This window comes from Limulus polyphemus, unplaced genomic scaffold, assembly GCF_000517525.1.
Source record: "Limulus polyphemus unplaced genomic scaffold, Limulus_polyphemus-2.1.2 Scaffold3615, whole genome shotgun sequence".
Classification (NCBI taxonomy): Eukaryota; Metazoa; Arthropoda; class Merostomata; order Xiphosura; family Limulidae; genus Limulus; species Limulus polyphemus.
In genome coordinates this window covers 69,602-87,197 of record NW_013669225.1, presented here as the reverse complement: position 1 = coordinate 87,197, position 17,596 = coordinate 69,602, and the positions used below count along the sequence as shown (strand labels likewise).

The following is a 17,596-nucleotide window of genomic DNA, read 5'->3' as shown; positions in this document are numbered from 1 at the left end:
TAGATTTTTTTCTAGTCTATTTCAACGACGTTAGACATTTTCAAACACCATATTTCTCTAGATTTTTTTCTAGTCTATTTCAACGACGTTAGACATTTTCAAACACCATATTTCTCTAGATTTTTTCTAGTCTGTTTCAACGACGTTAAAATATTCAAGAACCATACTTCTTTTGATCTGGCTTTTTTCCAATGACGTTAGACATTTTCAAACACCATATTTCTCTAGATTTTTTTCTAGTCTATTTCAACGACGTTAGACATTTTCAAACACCATACTTCTTTTGATCTGATTTTTATTTTCTAGTCTTTTTCAATGACGTTAAACATTTTCAAGAAGCATACTTCTCTAGATTTGTCTCTCTTTTTCTAATCTTTTTCAACGACACTGGACATTTTCAAACACCGTACTTTTCTAGATTTGTCTTTTTTTTAGTCTGTTTCAACGACTGTAAATCTGGCTATTGGTATATTTTTCAACAATCCTATTCCCGTAGATCTACTTTATTCTGTACAATTCTATAAAGTTACTGTTGCATCTCTGTTTCTCTTCTAGATCTGATTCATGTAGACTTCCCCAAGAAGTTTATACCGCTAGGGTTGTTTTATATATTTTTATCTTCGTGTATTTGTCGACATTTATGCTATTGGTGATTAGTTCCTTTAGTTACGTAAATAATTGGAGAGTCCCAATCTTCCCAATCTCTTATATAAAAAAAGAACAAACTCAAAACTGAAACTTCGAAGGAAAAGTTTGCTCGCAGCTTCATATAACTACTCGTTGCCATGGAGATTTTGAAGTCAGTCTTAGCATCCTTATATTAATAATTGCGTGTAATTTTAACTGAGAATGGATTAAGGATTTTTTTTTCTTATCGCGTAATAACTATTCTATAAGAAAATACATATAATGAACTCTTTATTATCGTCAGCACTTCTAATTAATCATTTTAAAATAACCAAAAAGGTTTTCCCATTTTTCAATTAAGCTATATAAAAAAATTATCCATGGCTCTAAGAAAATCACTTTTCGTGACTGCAGATGATCCAAAGCATCATTATTGGACTTAGCGATCGTTTCTGGTCATTTCTTTCTGAGAGGAATACCCGCCATCTTTAAGGGCATGATGTAGGCGGGCTATCTTGTCTTTAAGGACGAAATCAGCTTCAATACTCCGTCTTGATATTCTTCAAGCGTCACTGAGTTAGTGCGAATGACGGAAAAATCCGTGTTGTCTTCGTGGCTGATCCCACAGGAACACAGTAACTGAGCTACCTCTAAAACGTTTGTCTTATTTCCTAGCACACTGTGATTGTTTTCTTTGTTGTTGTCTAAACGCGCCTCCAGTTGTTGGGCAGAAACAAAATCGGAAATCAAGCGTAAACAGAGGATACGAGTAGGAAAAGCGGCGGCAAGTAAAGCAGTTCTTGAAACCGGCGCGGCCAAGCTTGGAAACCGTCTCTGTAAATCTGTACAAAAAAAAAAAGAATAGAAGAAAAAAGATATTTGAAATTAAAAAGCTACAGCCTGCATGAAATAAAAACTTCAGTGGTTTGTCAGCAATGCTTTTTTGTATTATATTTTTTCATTTTAAGAAATAATTTTGGTTTTATTTATGAGTTTTCAGCCAATTTTTTGGGGGACAACTTTATCGAGTTGTGTCATTAAGAATGATGATTATTTACAAGTGATTTTTCACCCATGTTTGTTATCAATGTTGTCGAGTTGTGTCACTTAATAACAATAGTTTTTACGTGTGACATTGTTTGTCTTTTGCCAATATTGTCGAGTTGTATCATTAAGAATGATGATTATTTACAAGTGATTTTTCATCCATGTTTGTTATCAATGTTGTCAAGTTGTGTCACAGCTGTTTTGTTTTTGTCGTTTTTTTACAAAAGAATTTTCAATCTTTTCTGTCAATGTCGAATTATAACCCTAACACCATAGTTTTTTTTTTACCAAACAATATTTTTAGTCAATGATATTGACTTGTACCAATAAATAATGCTTGTTATTTACAACGCCTGTGCTTTTCTCCATAATTAACAATTAGTGATCGTAGTAATAACACGTGAAAAAATACACGAATGTGTGTTTCTAAAAGCCTTTAAGACATAATTAACCCTACTTCCTTACTGATATTGTGAACTTGCATTATCTTGGGTCAACAAATTGGATAAGAGCATTAAGTATTGGTATATTTGTTTTTGGAATCGTAATTACTGTTAAGTGATCGAACAAAACAGGTGCTTTTCGCTATTAACTTTTGAAAAATGATTCATAAGTAAAAGCAATGTTTGTGATCAATATTTAATTACATGTTTATCATTCTGTTGTGGTTGTTGTTTCCTTTTTTTTTTTACACAAGGGGTTATTTGCGTACAGCCATCCCTCATTTTTAACTAATAAAACTAAAAGGAATGCGGTTAGTCAACAGCATACAACGCCATCTCGGGCTACCTTTGTCTGATCGAATAATGGAATTTGACAGTCACACTGTTATAGTGCCCCAACGATCTTAAAGTGCGGAGCGCGTTTTTGTAGAAAAATGCACCAACCATGAACCATTGGATTCACAGTCTTAATACCCTCATCACATAGTCACACTCGACTCCGCTTATAACATACTTATTACTTTAATTCGGTAATTTTTAAAATAGATAGACATTTTTATATATATATCTACAATCCCCACATCAATAATTCGTTTTGTTATGGTACTTGTTTCACAATAGACCATTAGATTATATACACCTTGTTTTTTACTCCCTTTGTACAACTTTGTAGATAGAGGATCGATCTAATTTTCCCACCTCATGTTTCATGGAGGATTTCTCTTTAGAATCGTTCAACAGAGATTTGAATTGCATCTTCAAGGTAATTAAAACAATACTACCTTACGTATTGATGACCCGTTGACAATGTTTCAAGTTAATGCAACCTAACGAAAACAATACTACTTTAACTATTGGTGACCCGTTGACAATGTTTCAAGTTAATGCAACCTAACGAAAACAATACTACTTTAACTACTGGTGACCCGTTGACATCCAATGTTATTCATTGGACATGCGCGGGATTCGTGGACAAGGGTCAAATATAAGATAGCGGTAAGCGTTAATGAATGAAAACTGACATTTTATGCATTTGCAGCCCTTTTGATTCCGCTCTGGTAACACATAATATAATTTTTTATTTAATTTCTACAAAAAATAACAATAATTTTGTCACTAGTTTTGTACTGATGTTTTATTGTTATTATTATTCTCCTGAAGAAGAATAGTGAACAATTCGAGTTTTGGGTCTCGTTTGAAAACCATACCAAAATGTTTGATGTACTTGACAATACCACAATTCATTCCTCACGCATCTTTAAAATTAAATTAACTCCTGTTTGTAAGTACTTCTGTCATCAACCAGGATGTAATTTTAAACCACTAAAACTTTTGATAGTGCTCTAGAATATATTCTAGGTGTTAATTAATTATATTTTATATTAACAAAAGTCCGGATAGTTCTCCTGCATAACTGGCTCAATGCCATGTTCTTTTTATTACAAAAACTCCACATCTAAAGAACCACATATTATTATTATTACCACACAAAGGAACTCATATCGTTTAGAAAACAGAAACTATAGTGAAACAAAACGCCCAGACTTTATAACAACAATCATCTAAACGCGGGCTGTTATTGGACAAGGACACTGTCCAAATGATGTAGTATCCGGCAGCGTTCACATCTCTATCTAGAAATAACTACTGCATCCACTTTGCCACGATAACAAACGACTTTCCAGTTCATGACCCTAGGCCTTATTCTTCATACTCTCAAACCTCCAGGCATTCCAGATGTTTTTTATACTTGCATTTACTGAATTCACCTTTCGGTTATCGTGGATCAAACATATAATGGTTTCGTCTATCCATCTATTTCTCTCATAATGTGATCCCCTTTTACTGTGAAAAAAATCATATTAACAACCCTGGTTCTTTTCCTTTTGTATTTGATCATTTCTGTGAAAATTTGGTATTTAATCTCAAGCATTAAGTTAAATAAAAAAAAAACTCTATCGAAACCTTGCAGAATTTTTTTTTGTCAATTTCTAGATTATTTTAAAATAAGCTTTAGCTGGTGCTATGGTCGCTTACTTGGATTCTCTGAGATAAAATTATATGTATGATATACACTATAATAATGTACCAACGCCTATTTCTCTCAAATATCTTATCAGAAATTGAGAAACTTTTGGTTAATGAGAGATGCCTCAAACAACCAGAAGTGAACTTACTGGGTATTTTTTATGTAGTATATCCGTTTTTAAACTTAAAAAAAAACGTTTTTTATTTTATTTGGTTGTTTGTTATGAAGTTCATGCAAAGCTACACGAGGGCTATCTGCGCTAGTCGTCCCTAATTTAGGGGTGTAAGACTAGAGGGAAGGCAGCTAGTCATCACCACCCACCGCCAACTCTTGGGCTACTCTTTTACCAACGAATAGTGGGATTGACCGTCACATTAGAACGTCCCCACGGCTGATGGGGCGAGACTTTTGGTGTGACGGGGATTCGAACCCGCGACCCACAGATTGCGAGATGAGCGCCCTAACCACCTGGCCATGCCGGGCCTTTTTTATTTGATTTATCTTCTACTCAGCCTTGCCACTGTAAGGTAGCATTTCATACATAACAACAATATTCATAAATATACAGTAAATCTAAACTTAGATAATAGAGCGAGTTTATTATGTAAGGTCAAATTTCATAGTTTAATTGAGTGAGTTAGTGAAAATATTAAATCTGACCTTATACAATAGAATGGGTTAATCGACATATAATATTTGACCTTAAACAATAGAGTTCAAAATATTATATTTGATATCAAACAATAGATTGGATTAATCAGAATATTAATTTTTCCTTGAACAAAAGAGTGGGTTAATCAACATATCAAATTTGACCTTGAACAATAAGAGTGGGTTAATCAACATATTAAATTTGACCTTGAACAATAAGAGTGGGTTAATCAAGATATTAAATTTGACCTTGAACAATAGAGTGAGTTAATCAACTTATTAAATTTGACCTTGAACAATAAGAGTGGGTTAATCAGAATATTACATTTGACCTTAGACAGTAGAGTGAGTTAATCAAGTTATTAAATTGACCTAACATAATAGGGTGAATTAATCAAAGTTTTTGTAATTATGATTATGTCTTTATGTATATCAAACTCTTAGCTGAGGCCACTAATGAAAACAGTCTGTGTACAACAGAAAGCCTGCTATCAATAGAATGAGACCAAAATTGTTGGTGTTTCGTTGTTCTCTGTTGAGTGGTGATTTTTCTACTCTTAATTGTAGCGCCTTTTTTTAATCTTCCGGCTATTCCAGATCCTGCTGTGTCAAAAAGTTTACGATTTAGTGAAGTAGCTACTTCATCCCTTCTATTTCAGTGTTGGTGATCTTCGTGAGTTGCACAGCACCTATAGCCTGTTTGTAGCTGAAACTACCCCTGAATTGGAAATTGAATAATATATCATACCGGAACAAAATATTTCCTGAAGGAGTCTCAATTAGATCAGACAGAAACAATCTATTTCTTGAAACAGACCACAATAACTTAGAACACAACAAGCTATTTCTTTGGAAGAATCGAAGCATATGAGACCACGCCAAGTTGTTCCTTGCGCATGTTTTCAATAGATTAAATTAGAAAACCTTTTAGACTAGACCACATTTTTCGTAAACTTCCTTGCAGATTAGATTCCACTGGTTTCCAACCGTTGGTCTGAAGAAACATCAACTGAATGATTAATTCTCTTTCAATAAAATATTCATCTTACAAAAATTGTAAATCCTTTCAAGCATATATTTACAACCCTATCTATAGTTATCTACATTCAGTGCACTTCATATGTGTGGTTCATATACCGTAGTGTATGGCTTTATGGACCTCCTAACAGTTTATAAGCTTTTGTAACGAAGATTTTTCGGTTTCTAGAGTAAAAAAAAAAAGTTTAGGAACACACCATTCTTCTTCTTAAATATGTTCCCAGTAAATTAGACAACACGAGTTATTTTTGGAAATGTTCCAGTAAATTTAACTACAACTGGCTGTTTCCTGAGGGAATTCCCGCTAAATAAGAGTACAGAATTTTTTTTTACTGAAGAAAGTCTCCTAATAAATTAGACAACAAAAACTTGATTCTTGGCAGAGATTCCCAGTTGCTTAGATTCCTTGAGTCTTGTCCAACAGATCAGACTACAATCAGTTGTATGTTTAGACAATTTTAATGCATCAAACCACGTCAATTTTGGGTTTTCACTGATAAATTAGATATTATATTAATCTCTGTCTTGGAGATGTTTCGAACAGATTAGGCTAAAGAAGACTTGCTTCTTGAGAAGTTTCCAATAAATTAGAACACCAAGAGCTTTAGTTTAAAGATGGTTTCTATATATTAGGAAACAACAAGCTTTTTTGGGGAGAAGGTACCAGTAAAGTGGACTACAACTACCTAGTAACTGTACGTCAAGAAGTAAAATATAATGTGTTCTGATCTATTAGGAACCGAAATAAAATTATTTCGGTTCCTAATAGATCAGAACACATTATATTTTACTTCTTGACGTACAATTAGATTATTTCGGTTCCTAATAGATCAGAACACATTATATTTTACTTCTTGACGTACAATTAGATTATTTCGGTTCCTAATAGATCAGAACACTTGATGTTGTTTTTTTTTAAGTTTATCATTCATAATGAAGAAACAAATTGTTAACAACTTTCAGGAGTCTCTGTTAACAGATTTCAACCTTTTACCAAAGAAGAGAAGCATATACATTACTTAGTTTCTAAAGTAAAAACTAGAAACCAAAAATATCATTACAAAGTCTTAAGTGAACCATATTGAAAACGAATGTTAATTGTTACCTATTCTCTTTGTAGATAATGTTAACAATAAAAGAGCAAATTGAATTATTGTAATCCTTTCCTTGTAGAGAGAATAAAACTACATGGCTATTGTAATTCATTAACTTGGGTGTTATAGGCTTAATATCGATTTAATTTAATTATTTTTCTATAGAGTGAGCTCCTCCTTGTGAGAGTGATATTATCTTCTGACAAATAATTATAGTTAATTAACGCTTCAGTTAGTTGTTGGGCAATTGAAATATTATATTTCCTCCTGTGTGATCTGTTGATATAATGAACACACACAATGCAATTTCCAGAGTGGAAACAAGAGTTAAAAATTCTTTAAGGATCGTAGTATACATTTAATGATTTTATTGTCACATAGTAACCCGTACTTTGAAAATATATTATGTTTTTGTTTGTTATTTAATTGAATATTAAGTACATTTAAAAGCTAAACTAGCACTAAATATGTGTTTGGTGAGATCGAAAATCATCATGTATATATAGAGTCGATCAAAACAGCAATTTGCTAGACAAAAATTTACTCAAGAAGCACATATTTCCACTGTGAGTAAACTGCTCTTTTACGATCTAATAATTCCTTGTCCAGTTCCTCCGAAAGAACCTGTAATCACCAACGAACAAGGTCGGCATCTTAAAGGCTTGATAGGACCTTTTAACGAGGGACAATCTCTGAATTTAATCTGCCACGTCAGCGGTGGTAAGTGTGATTCGAAATTCAACCATTTTTTTCTGATGTTCCTAAGCTATTCGGTAATATTTTGCTGTTAATAACGTTTTTAAATATTTCATTGTTTCTTCAGAAAATATCTGATAAGAATTATGTCCCTCTGGTGTATTTCAGTTACTCTAGAGCAAGTATATTTTAAGATATAATTGTTTTAAATTGGCAGATTTTTTTTATAATCACCTTAAGTTTCAAGTGAAATTTTGTAGCGTGAAACACATTAGATCATATGGTTTAAAAGGACTTACATTAAAATTACATTTTTTTAACTAGGGATATTTTTATAATTTATTCAACGTTATATTCAACTTATTTTTTTCCTACCATGCTGCATTTTCCCATAAACAACAAATATTCATTTGACCTTCGTTATATACTGTTATTGATTTTTTTTTATGAGGAAATTGCAAATTAAAGATATTTTTATGAATGACATATCAAACTGCGTGTGATATCTTAGATATATCAATAAGCAGTTTGTTAAACCGGCTACTCACTGACTAACATTATTATCTTAATATACAACCATATTTTTTAAGTCAGGAAAAAAACAAAAGCCTTATCTTCTGACCCTTACAAACGTGGTTAAACTGTATTTACCAAACTTTATATTGATGTAAATTTTTAGCATTTATTAAGAATATAAGTGTTATCAAAATTTAATGTAATAAATATTGGAGTGTATGGTTTTAACTTTTACCGAATGAAAAATAAACAAAAAACACGTCCGTTTTTTTATTTATTTGTCTTTCTGGGTGATTCTTATTTCTGAAAAAGTTGTACAACGTAAAATATTTTTTATGAGCTCCTAATCAAAAGTTCGTACTTCTTTGATCCCAAAATCTAAAAACATAGATAAAAAATCAACAACAACAAATAACGTTCAAGTAGTGTTCAGGATCGTTATGGTGTCATGAAATAGTGTTAGAAAAATTGCTTTTTTCAGCATTTTCATTCAGAGCTTTCAAAAAGCATTTAAAGTGCCTTTCATAACTTCCCAATGTCAGGAATGAAAGAAAAAAAATCAAATTATATCTCGAGTCAGCGATATAGTTGGAAAGTGATCATTTATATAACATCTTAAGCTTTATACACAAATTTTAGAACTAGTTGGCATCAAAAGTAAATTTAGGAGGAGCCAACTCTCTGATAGTGTAGCTATGCTAAGAGCTTATTGGCTGAGCTGTTATCACTTTGTAACTAGTCGCATAAAAGGGTGCGGAGATATATCTGTCTCTGAAGTCTGGATCAACTGAGATTAATGTGTTGAAGTTTGTTCAATTTCTAAATATACTTTCTAGCACTTAACGTGTTTTTCACGAGTTATCAAACTTTTCGTAGTGAAGTACAACCTTTATGACTGAGAGCCACAGTAATGTATGGTTTTAGGCTTAACGATTAACACTCAAGAAGAGTTATAGTTGTAGGGAAGTACAACCTTTATGACTGAGAGCCACAGTAATGTATGGTTTTAGGCTTAACGATTAACACTCAAGAAGAGTCATAGTTTATTTGTAAAATATGAGATTAATTTCTCGCTTTAGTTTTAAAGTACCAATAAGTACATTTAGTTTCAACTTCTTCCGTTTTCCACTTTGCTTGAGGATGTTTAGATGTATGTCTTAATTTTACAATTAGAAATTATTGTCACATTGCACGCGGCGTCTAAATGAATATTAATTGTCTATATACACATCAATAAAAACCGGACAAAATACTTAATATTTAAAAATAATATTTTGACGATCGGATATATAAAACGTTGTCGCAGTTATGTAGTCTATACAATCATGTAAATCTAACTATTAGTTTCTTATTAATTGTTTTAATTGCCAAATAATTGCATTCCTGATGCTAATGCAAACGAGGGGATAACACAATAGCCTCTCTTTATCAGGAAGTCACAGGTTCGAATCCTACTAGTGCCACCAGAGAAATTCTCTTTCTCAGGAATGTCCTGAAGACGGCATCATATTAGCAGCAAAAATGCAGGATAAAAAACTAGTTAGTAATTAGCACCTAATAACTATGAATTTATTCAGTAATCCTTACTAGTAACTATGAATTTATTCAGTAATCCTTACTAGTAACTATGAATTTATTCAGTAATCCTTGATCTCCACACGAACGATTAAAAGGAAATGTGTTTTTAAAAGATGTTTTACCCTCAGGAAATAATCTATAAGTCTGAGTAACTATTATGTTTCTCCAGGTAAACCTCGCCCGTCGGTGACTTGGTGGCGAGAGTATAGTATTCTAGACGATGATTACGCTTTTACACCGGAGGATGTGGTGAAAAACCAGTTGAAAATTACTGAGTTGAAACGTCACGATTTATTGGCAATTCTCACGTGCCAGGCTTCGAATAACAATATCACAGTACCATCGTCAAGTGCAGTGACGCTCGATCTAAATTGTGAGTTGACCAATCATATTGTACGAAAAACATCAGTCATTTAACAGTCACGTTTTTATTGGTTTTGGTCTCTGAAAATGGTGCATTTATATCAGTTGTCTTAGTTTAATATTGCTACATCATTCTGAAATGGGATTGTATTATTCAAAGATAAAACTTATTTTACATATTTCTTCTGTTATGTTAATTGAAATACAATATTTCACACCCTGGTAGATTTTTGGTTAAATTACTTTTTATTTGTCATTACATAGTAAAACCAGTGGAAATTAAAATTCACCCTTATCAACGACCCCTGCCGGCAGACAAAGAAGTCGATTTGACATGTTCTTCCAACGGTTCTCGTCCAGCAGCAAAGATTACTTGGTGGAAAGACGATAAACAGATGCAACATACCAGAGAGAGCGTAAATCGCGCGGGGGTCAGTACAAGTATATTGACGTTTGTGCCATCTGTTGAGGACAATGGAAAGCATTTAAACTGCAAAGCAGAAAATCCTCAAATTCCGGATTACATTATAGAAGACAGTTGGAAATTAGAGATTTTCTGTAAGTAATTTTCTGTCATACTACTTAGATCACATTGCTATTATTACGTGATTTGGTTGCTAAAGTCTTCTGTGCGACAATGATAACACAAGTTGGATAACAGAACAAATCAAACTAAAAATCAAAGCAAAGCTTGAACATTCAACTGAGCTTCAAATTATATAAATTGACAAATACTGTGCATCTTCAATAGATAGTAGTTAATGATTCTAATGAATATGTTCTAAAAAAAGTAAAACTATTGTTGAAGAATCAAGACTGAATTGTACCATTTTGAATTGTTCGATCATAAGAAGAATCTTAACCAGCTTGAAAATCAAACAGACTTCTATCAACTGTATTTTACTGAAGAAACGTCATACAGAAGTGCAGACAAAGATCTGTGTGATGTTATCAAGGAAATAGGGTTGGGAAGGACCGAGAGGAAATGATAAGAAAAATACAAAAAAAAATAAGAAGTGTCATTTTGTTTGGTTTTCGTGGGTTTTGCTTGTCATACAACAAAGAGTTAGATCTAGAAAGCAATTCAGAGGACGATATGTTTTATTTAATTCGAAATACTTCTCTATTTGTTATTTCTTTCTGAGATCTTCATAGTATTTTTATAGATATTTCAGCGTTATTACACTAACGTTTTTGCCATCTGTTGAGGATAATTGGCAGCATTTATCCTACAAAGTAGAAACGCCTCATATTGCTAATAGCGTTATAAAAGACAGTTTAATATTTTTGGAAATTGTTTCATAAATATATGAAATTAATAACTTCTAAATATTTTCATTGTTCAATAATGAATTAGTTTTTCCTTTTTAATTTCCTTCAAAATCAAGGTAACAATAAAACCTACACGTCTTTAAAACACTTTTTACCCAACGGCGAGATATTGTTTATATTCTTGTATGAATAGGAATATTATAAAATTTGGTACAAAGATTGAATGTCTCCCAAGGATCAATTCTGATTCAACCTTTGTGAAGGTAAAAGGTCAATGTCACGCTGACGCTACAATATTTTCGTTATTATGTTAGCTAAATTAGATTTTGAGAAACGGTCAAAACAAATTCATATAGAAAGAGGAACTTAGAACCTAGATATACATATTTCATGGTGACGAATTGTTTGGTGTAAGTCTTAGGGCCCTCCGGTGAATCCGCGTTAAGTGTACGGACTAGGAAAACTAATATACAGGGTTTGAATCCCCGCAGTGAACACAGCAGATAGCCCAATGCGGTTTTGCTATAAAACACACAAACAAAGTATATTTTAGGTTTGTTAATGCAGAAAAAGAAAAATCCAAAACATTTTATAGGGCGGGATTTGCAGTCTCTGATTGCCTTTCTAGTTTATCAATTATCAACATTCAAAATATTTAATATCATAGGTTTAAAAAGTAATCTTTATTTTATTAAGATATTAAATTAATTCCAGCTTGACATTCAGAAAGATCGTACTTAGATTGTTAGTGAAATATCTTTTCATTTATGTTCAGAATCGTGATTTCAAATCTTAGAACATAAGTTAACGACATTTTAGAAAAATACTTAATATAAATCACTGCTGATGATAATAGTGAAATATTATCGAAACATGTAGAGTTGTAACAACAAGCTATAATTAAAGTTTGATTGTGAATGAAAAAAAGAATGTTGTTTTATGTGTATCATTACATAAGTGTAAACAAACCTCTTGATTTTAATTACCGTTTTATGGTCCGTTTCAAGTATTTTCGTTCTCATGTTTAGTATAACTTAACGCCGAACATTACATAACTGTTTGGACTGAACAACTAACAGTAAAATACTTGTTTTAGCAAGTCATACATTTTAAACCACTGAACGAGTTAAACCAGCTTTGTCTTTTTTTATCCAATTTTAATCGTTAGAAGTAGGTCTTTTGACGAGATCAACTCATGTTCGTCTTTCTGTCCACAGTTCCTCCTCAAGTGACCCTTCACCTCAGAATAAATCCTGCGTCCGAAGAGACTCAAGAAGGAAATGACGTATACTTAGACTGTAGCATCCAGGCGACTCCTTGGGTTCATTCTATCAGTTGGCAGTTCGAAGGACAAGAATTAACAAACAATTTTACCCCTGCAGTCAACATTAATAACCAAACACTCGTTCTACGGCGCGTCCAGCGTTCTCATAGAGGCTACTTTACCTGTTCAGCAAGCAACACTGAAGGGTTGGGTATTAGCAACAAAATTTTCATTGATGTTAAATGTACGTCATCAGATAAGTTGTTTTAAATGTTAAACACAATAAAGTCGCCTTAAAATGTAAGGTGTCATGTTCTCACAAGTGTAAAAAGTACTAGTAAATTTTTCCTATATATTTGACACTTAAAATTACAGCAGTAACTTTATTTGTATTCATTTACAGCAAAAATAATTGTGTTTGCACTGCCCCCTCATGTCAACCAATAGAAGTATAATATGGTGACAGTGCATCACTTATAAGTAAATCGTGGACATCTTTTTATTCTTCTTTTATGCTATTTGATGAAACGTAAAATATAAACCACACTAATGAAATTATTAGTGATAGACTGGAGTCATCTAAACACTCCTAAACAAAGCAGTAAAATGCTCTTGTAAATAAAATTCGAATAATATAGTTTCAAAAAATTCAGGTTTGTAGACTAATATTACTGAGTTTTGGTTTCCTTATAGACGCTCCTCAGTGTCAGTTAGGACAAAAAACAACCTACGGAGTCGCGATACGAGAGACCGTCGCTGTATCATGTAACCTAGATGCCGATCCGGATGACGTCACTTTCAGCTGGTTGTTTAATAGTTCCACTAAACAGTCAAGTCAAATACAATACAGCAACAACAAAACCCAGAGCGTCGCTACCTTCACACCAGAGACGCACGACGACTACGGGTCATTACTGTGCTGGGGTACAAATGACATTGGTATACAACGGAAACCATGTATTTTCACTGTAGTTCCTGCCGGTAATCGATATTTCTATCGTGATTTTTTTTATCTTACGAAATGTTTCTCTAGCTGTGTTATCGCTACTAGTCGATGTATTTCTGACACTTTAGTTTTTATTTCTATAAATAAAAAAAAAACGTTGTTTACAAAACGTCTCCGAAAATAATCTGTTAGAAATTTTCTTGTGAATAATTATAAAAACAGCTGAGCTGAAGGCTCAATATGAAACATATGTTTTCATCTACCTGTTTACGTTTCCCTTTTACACAGCAATGTTTTCTTTACTATGATACTTGCAATTTTATATGCGCGCTATTAATTGATCAGCCTACAAACGCTCTTCGAAATCCTTCTGTCTCATTATCCCATTTGCTATGATTATGTAACTTTCACCATTTCGATAAAACAAACTTTCCTTATCGAGTCTTTTGGTTTCAAATTATTTGACAGTCTGAAAACAAACTTAATATTAGTAATTATCCACTTCTAATCAACTATAATTAATTTCCCCGAAAGGGGGCCGAAAGCCGCCTGGAGGGGGTCACCTGTTTTAACCACTCGCATCACTTTACAGTAGTGTGTTGTCTGCAGACACTAAAATGACGTCACATAATGGACGCTTAACGTTCTAATATGTACTGTCTTGACGTCAGTAAAACGTGCTCATGCCATGAATCACGAGAAGAATTATGCATTCTGTAGGCTACAACACAGCATGACATACAGATTCATTTACTTTTGAAACTTTCGGGGACCCTGCGAAAGTAAATCTAGTTTAACTAACTTTACTTAAAATATACACAGGATTGTGCTTAATAAAGACATACATTTTTTTAAGTGTTTAGTTAATAAACGATTTTATAACCAACGTATAATCCCATTAAGTTTGTTTTATTTGTTTGTTTTTGAATTTCGCGCAATGCTACACGAGGGCTATCTGCGATAGCCGTCCCTAATTTAGCAGTGTAAGACTAGAGGGAAGGCAGCTAGTCATCACCACCCACCGCCAACTCTTGGGCTACTCTTTTAACAACGTCACATTATAACGCCCCACGGCTGAAAGGGCGAACATGTTTGATGTGACAGGGATTCGAACCCGCGACTCTCAGATAGCAAGTCGAGTGCCTTAACCACCTGGCCATGCCGGGCCTGTTTGTTTTGAATTAAGCACAAAGCTATACAGTGGGCTATCTGTGCTCTGCCCACCACGGGTATCGAAACCCGGTTTCTGGCGTTGTAATTCCGCAGACATACCACTGTGCTACTGGGGGGCTAATCCCATTAAAGCATGAATGGAGACACACGGTGTAGGCCTAAATAACCCATCCATTATAAGAATAATCCTGTTTCACTTGGTCTTGATAACCGAAACATAATATCTAAAGTATTTTATAATCGTGTAATTTTGGTTCCAGCAAGATAAAATATGTGAATATTTGCCTTGAGCTTTGGTATACTATATTAACACTAACTAAACTGGTCTATTATCGTAACAAAAATATCAGAAAGTTTGTTTTACGTTATCTCATGGAGAAATATTTTTTGACAAGAAATATCAAACCTCTATTAATGAGGCTGCAGGTTTTCTCATCTATTTGAACAAGATGAAAGTTAATAAACGAGATTTTCATGGATTTGCTTAATACATAGATCAGTAGTAATGTATTATAACGTTGAAATAATACATAGATCAGTAGTAATGTATTATATCGTTGAAATAATACATAGATCAGGAGTAATGTATTATAACGTTGAAATAATACATAGATCAGTAGTAATGGATTAGAACGTTGAAATAATACATAGATCAGTAGTAATGGATTATAACGTTGAAATAATACATAGATCAGTAGTAATGGATTATAGCGTTGAAATAATACATAGATCAGTAGTAATGGATTATAGCGTTGAAATAATACATAGATCAGTAATAATGTATTATTACGTTGAAATAATACATAGATCAGTAGTAATGGATTATAACGTTGAAATAATACATAGATCAGTAGTAATGGATTATAGCGTTGAAATAATACATCGATCAGTAGTAATGTATTATAACGTTGAAATAGTACATAGATCAGTAGTAATGGATTATAACGTTGAAATAATACATAGATCAGTAGTAATGGATTATAACGTTGAAATAATACATAGATCAGTAGTAATGGATTATAACGTTGAAAAGACATCAGACAATCATACGTATTCCTGATTGAATAAAAACTACAAAATGTCACGTAAGAATAATATACTATTTCTGGTCTGCATGATTTAATACAAAGATATATGTACGTCGAGGTTTAAAATGGTGCTTTAAAAAAAAGTATATTACAGATTCATTTTCGTAAACCAGACGATTATGTGGTTATGAAAAAAGTACAAAAAAAAAGATCGTTCATTCGTGTTTTCCAATGAATGTAGGTATGAAACTGACTGTTAGTTAGTTTCATAGCAAAGTACGATATGTCGTTCTCGGGATTCAATTAGACTGCGCTAAATAGATTAAGATTCATTAAACTGAATACAAACACCTTATTTTTTATCATTTAATTACGATGCGTTTACAAATATCTCTGTATGTCAGATTATGTTAAAAGGAAATTACTTTTAATTAGATTTTAGATAAAGCTTGTGTTTTATTTACATCTCATGTTAATGTACTTTACTCACCTGTAAAAACTGGTTCCAATTTCAACCTTCATCCTTTACGTTGATCTAAGGTTTAGAAACGATTGCGTGACTTACGTGCAAAATAAGTTTATTTCCTCATTACTGCACTGCCATTAAGCCTCATTTTAATGTTGTTCGGGGAAACAATAGCTCAAATTTATTCACTTGTTTCAAAATTAATCATTATTTCAGTTTTGATGAAATAGTGTTATCCCGCACAGAAAGCTTGGAACAGTTCTGTATTTCTAGTTAAAAGTATTCTATTGTATCATCAACGTGTATTAACTCACTTAGTTTAGTGCTGTTTCATACTTTAAAATTGGAGCTTATGTTGCCTTAAATGTAAAACATTGAGTAGTGTTAAGCATCTGTATTACTATCAAATGTATTACTCCTTCGGTAATCAGTTAATTTGAACTCAGCTTAAACCATATGTATATTCAATAGACTGTAATAAATGAGATCGTGTTCAACAAACCTTAGTACAATGTATATGTTTTTCCAATTTTGATATTTCTATTAACATAGAGCGTACGACTAAGACGTCCACAGTATATAACTATTCTTTTTTTTTAGCGCGGAAGCAAATGCAAAATATGCCGTTAAAGTCAAGCACACTTCAATGTTTGATTTATGTATCTTTTTTTTTCTCTTTATTTGCCTTTCTATTGCCGTCCTCATTTCGTGAAACCCAGAGCTGTTTATTATTCATGGTTTCGTATTTTGAAAGAGACTGTTGAAACACGGCAAGAAAACTCAAACGAGCTCGCGAGCGTTTACAAATAGGCATTATCAAAAGCTGAGGTTTATTTACCGAAGAACACTGTAACCTCAAAGGGAACATTAAAGGAAAGATAATTTCTCTCCTGTTACAAAGTTCAGGTGATTCTTTCCTTTTGCGTTTCGTTTTTCTTTCCACTGGTTTTATTTTATTATACGAGAATTTACAGAGCTTATGAGCTTAATCTATATTTATTTTGTTCACAAGCACGATATTTAAAGTATAAGTTTTCCTACATGATTAACTCGCTTAAAAAATGCTGACTTAAGAACATAAGCATGTCTTCGTGTCGGTTCTGGGTAGATTACTGTTTTATGCGTGTGCAATACATAAATATCACTTTGTTTAATTCGCGCCTGCAATTCCTGCAAATACCCCGATATTTGCATTTAGAAAGCTTGCAATCAAACACTACGCATGCGTTCCCCTATAGACCAGTTTACCTTATTTATGGTAATTGGATTCATTAACAAAACTTCGCAAGCCATAAAAGAAACCGAACAGTTTTAAAGCCAGGTGTTGTTGATTTTTTCAACCATATATATATATATATATATATA

At 32.8% G+C, this 17,596-nt stretch overlaps 1 protein-coding gene across 1 annotated transcript in view; it reads left to right on the top strand.

Annotated features, from left to right (window-relative positions):
• LOC106469692 (synaptogenesis protein syg-2-like) overlaps positions 1-17,596 on the top strand; it is a gene marked incomplete at its 5' end in the record, with an annotated part of 30,368 nt that overhangs the window by 1,598 nt on the left and 11,174 nt on the right. The window contains 5 exons of the mRNA XM_022398272.1: positions 7,539-7,649; positions 9,889-10,092; positions 10,347-10,640; positions 12,572-12,862; positions 13,312-13,599. Of these exons, the coding sequence (XP_022253980.1) occupies positions 7,539-7,649; positions 9,889-10,092; positions 10,347-10,640; positions 12,572-12,862; positions 13,312-13,599 (1,188 nt within the window). The remainder of the gene's footprint in view (positions 1-7,538; positions 7,650-9,888; positions 10,093-10,346; positions 10,641-12,571; positions 12,863-13,311; positions 13,600-17,596) is intronic.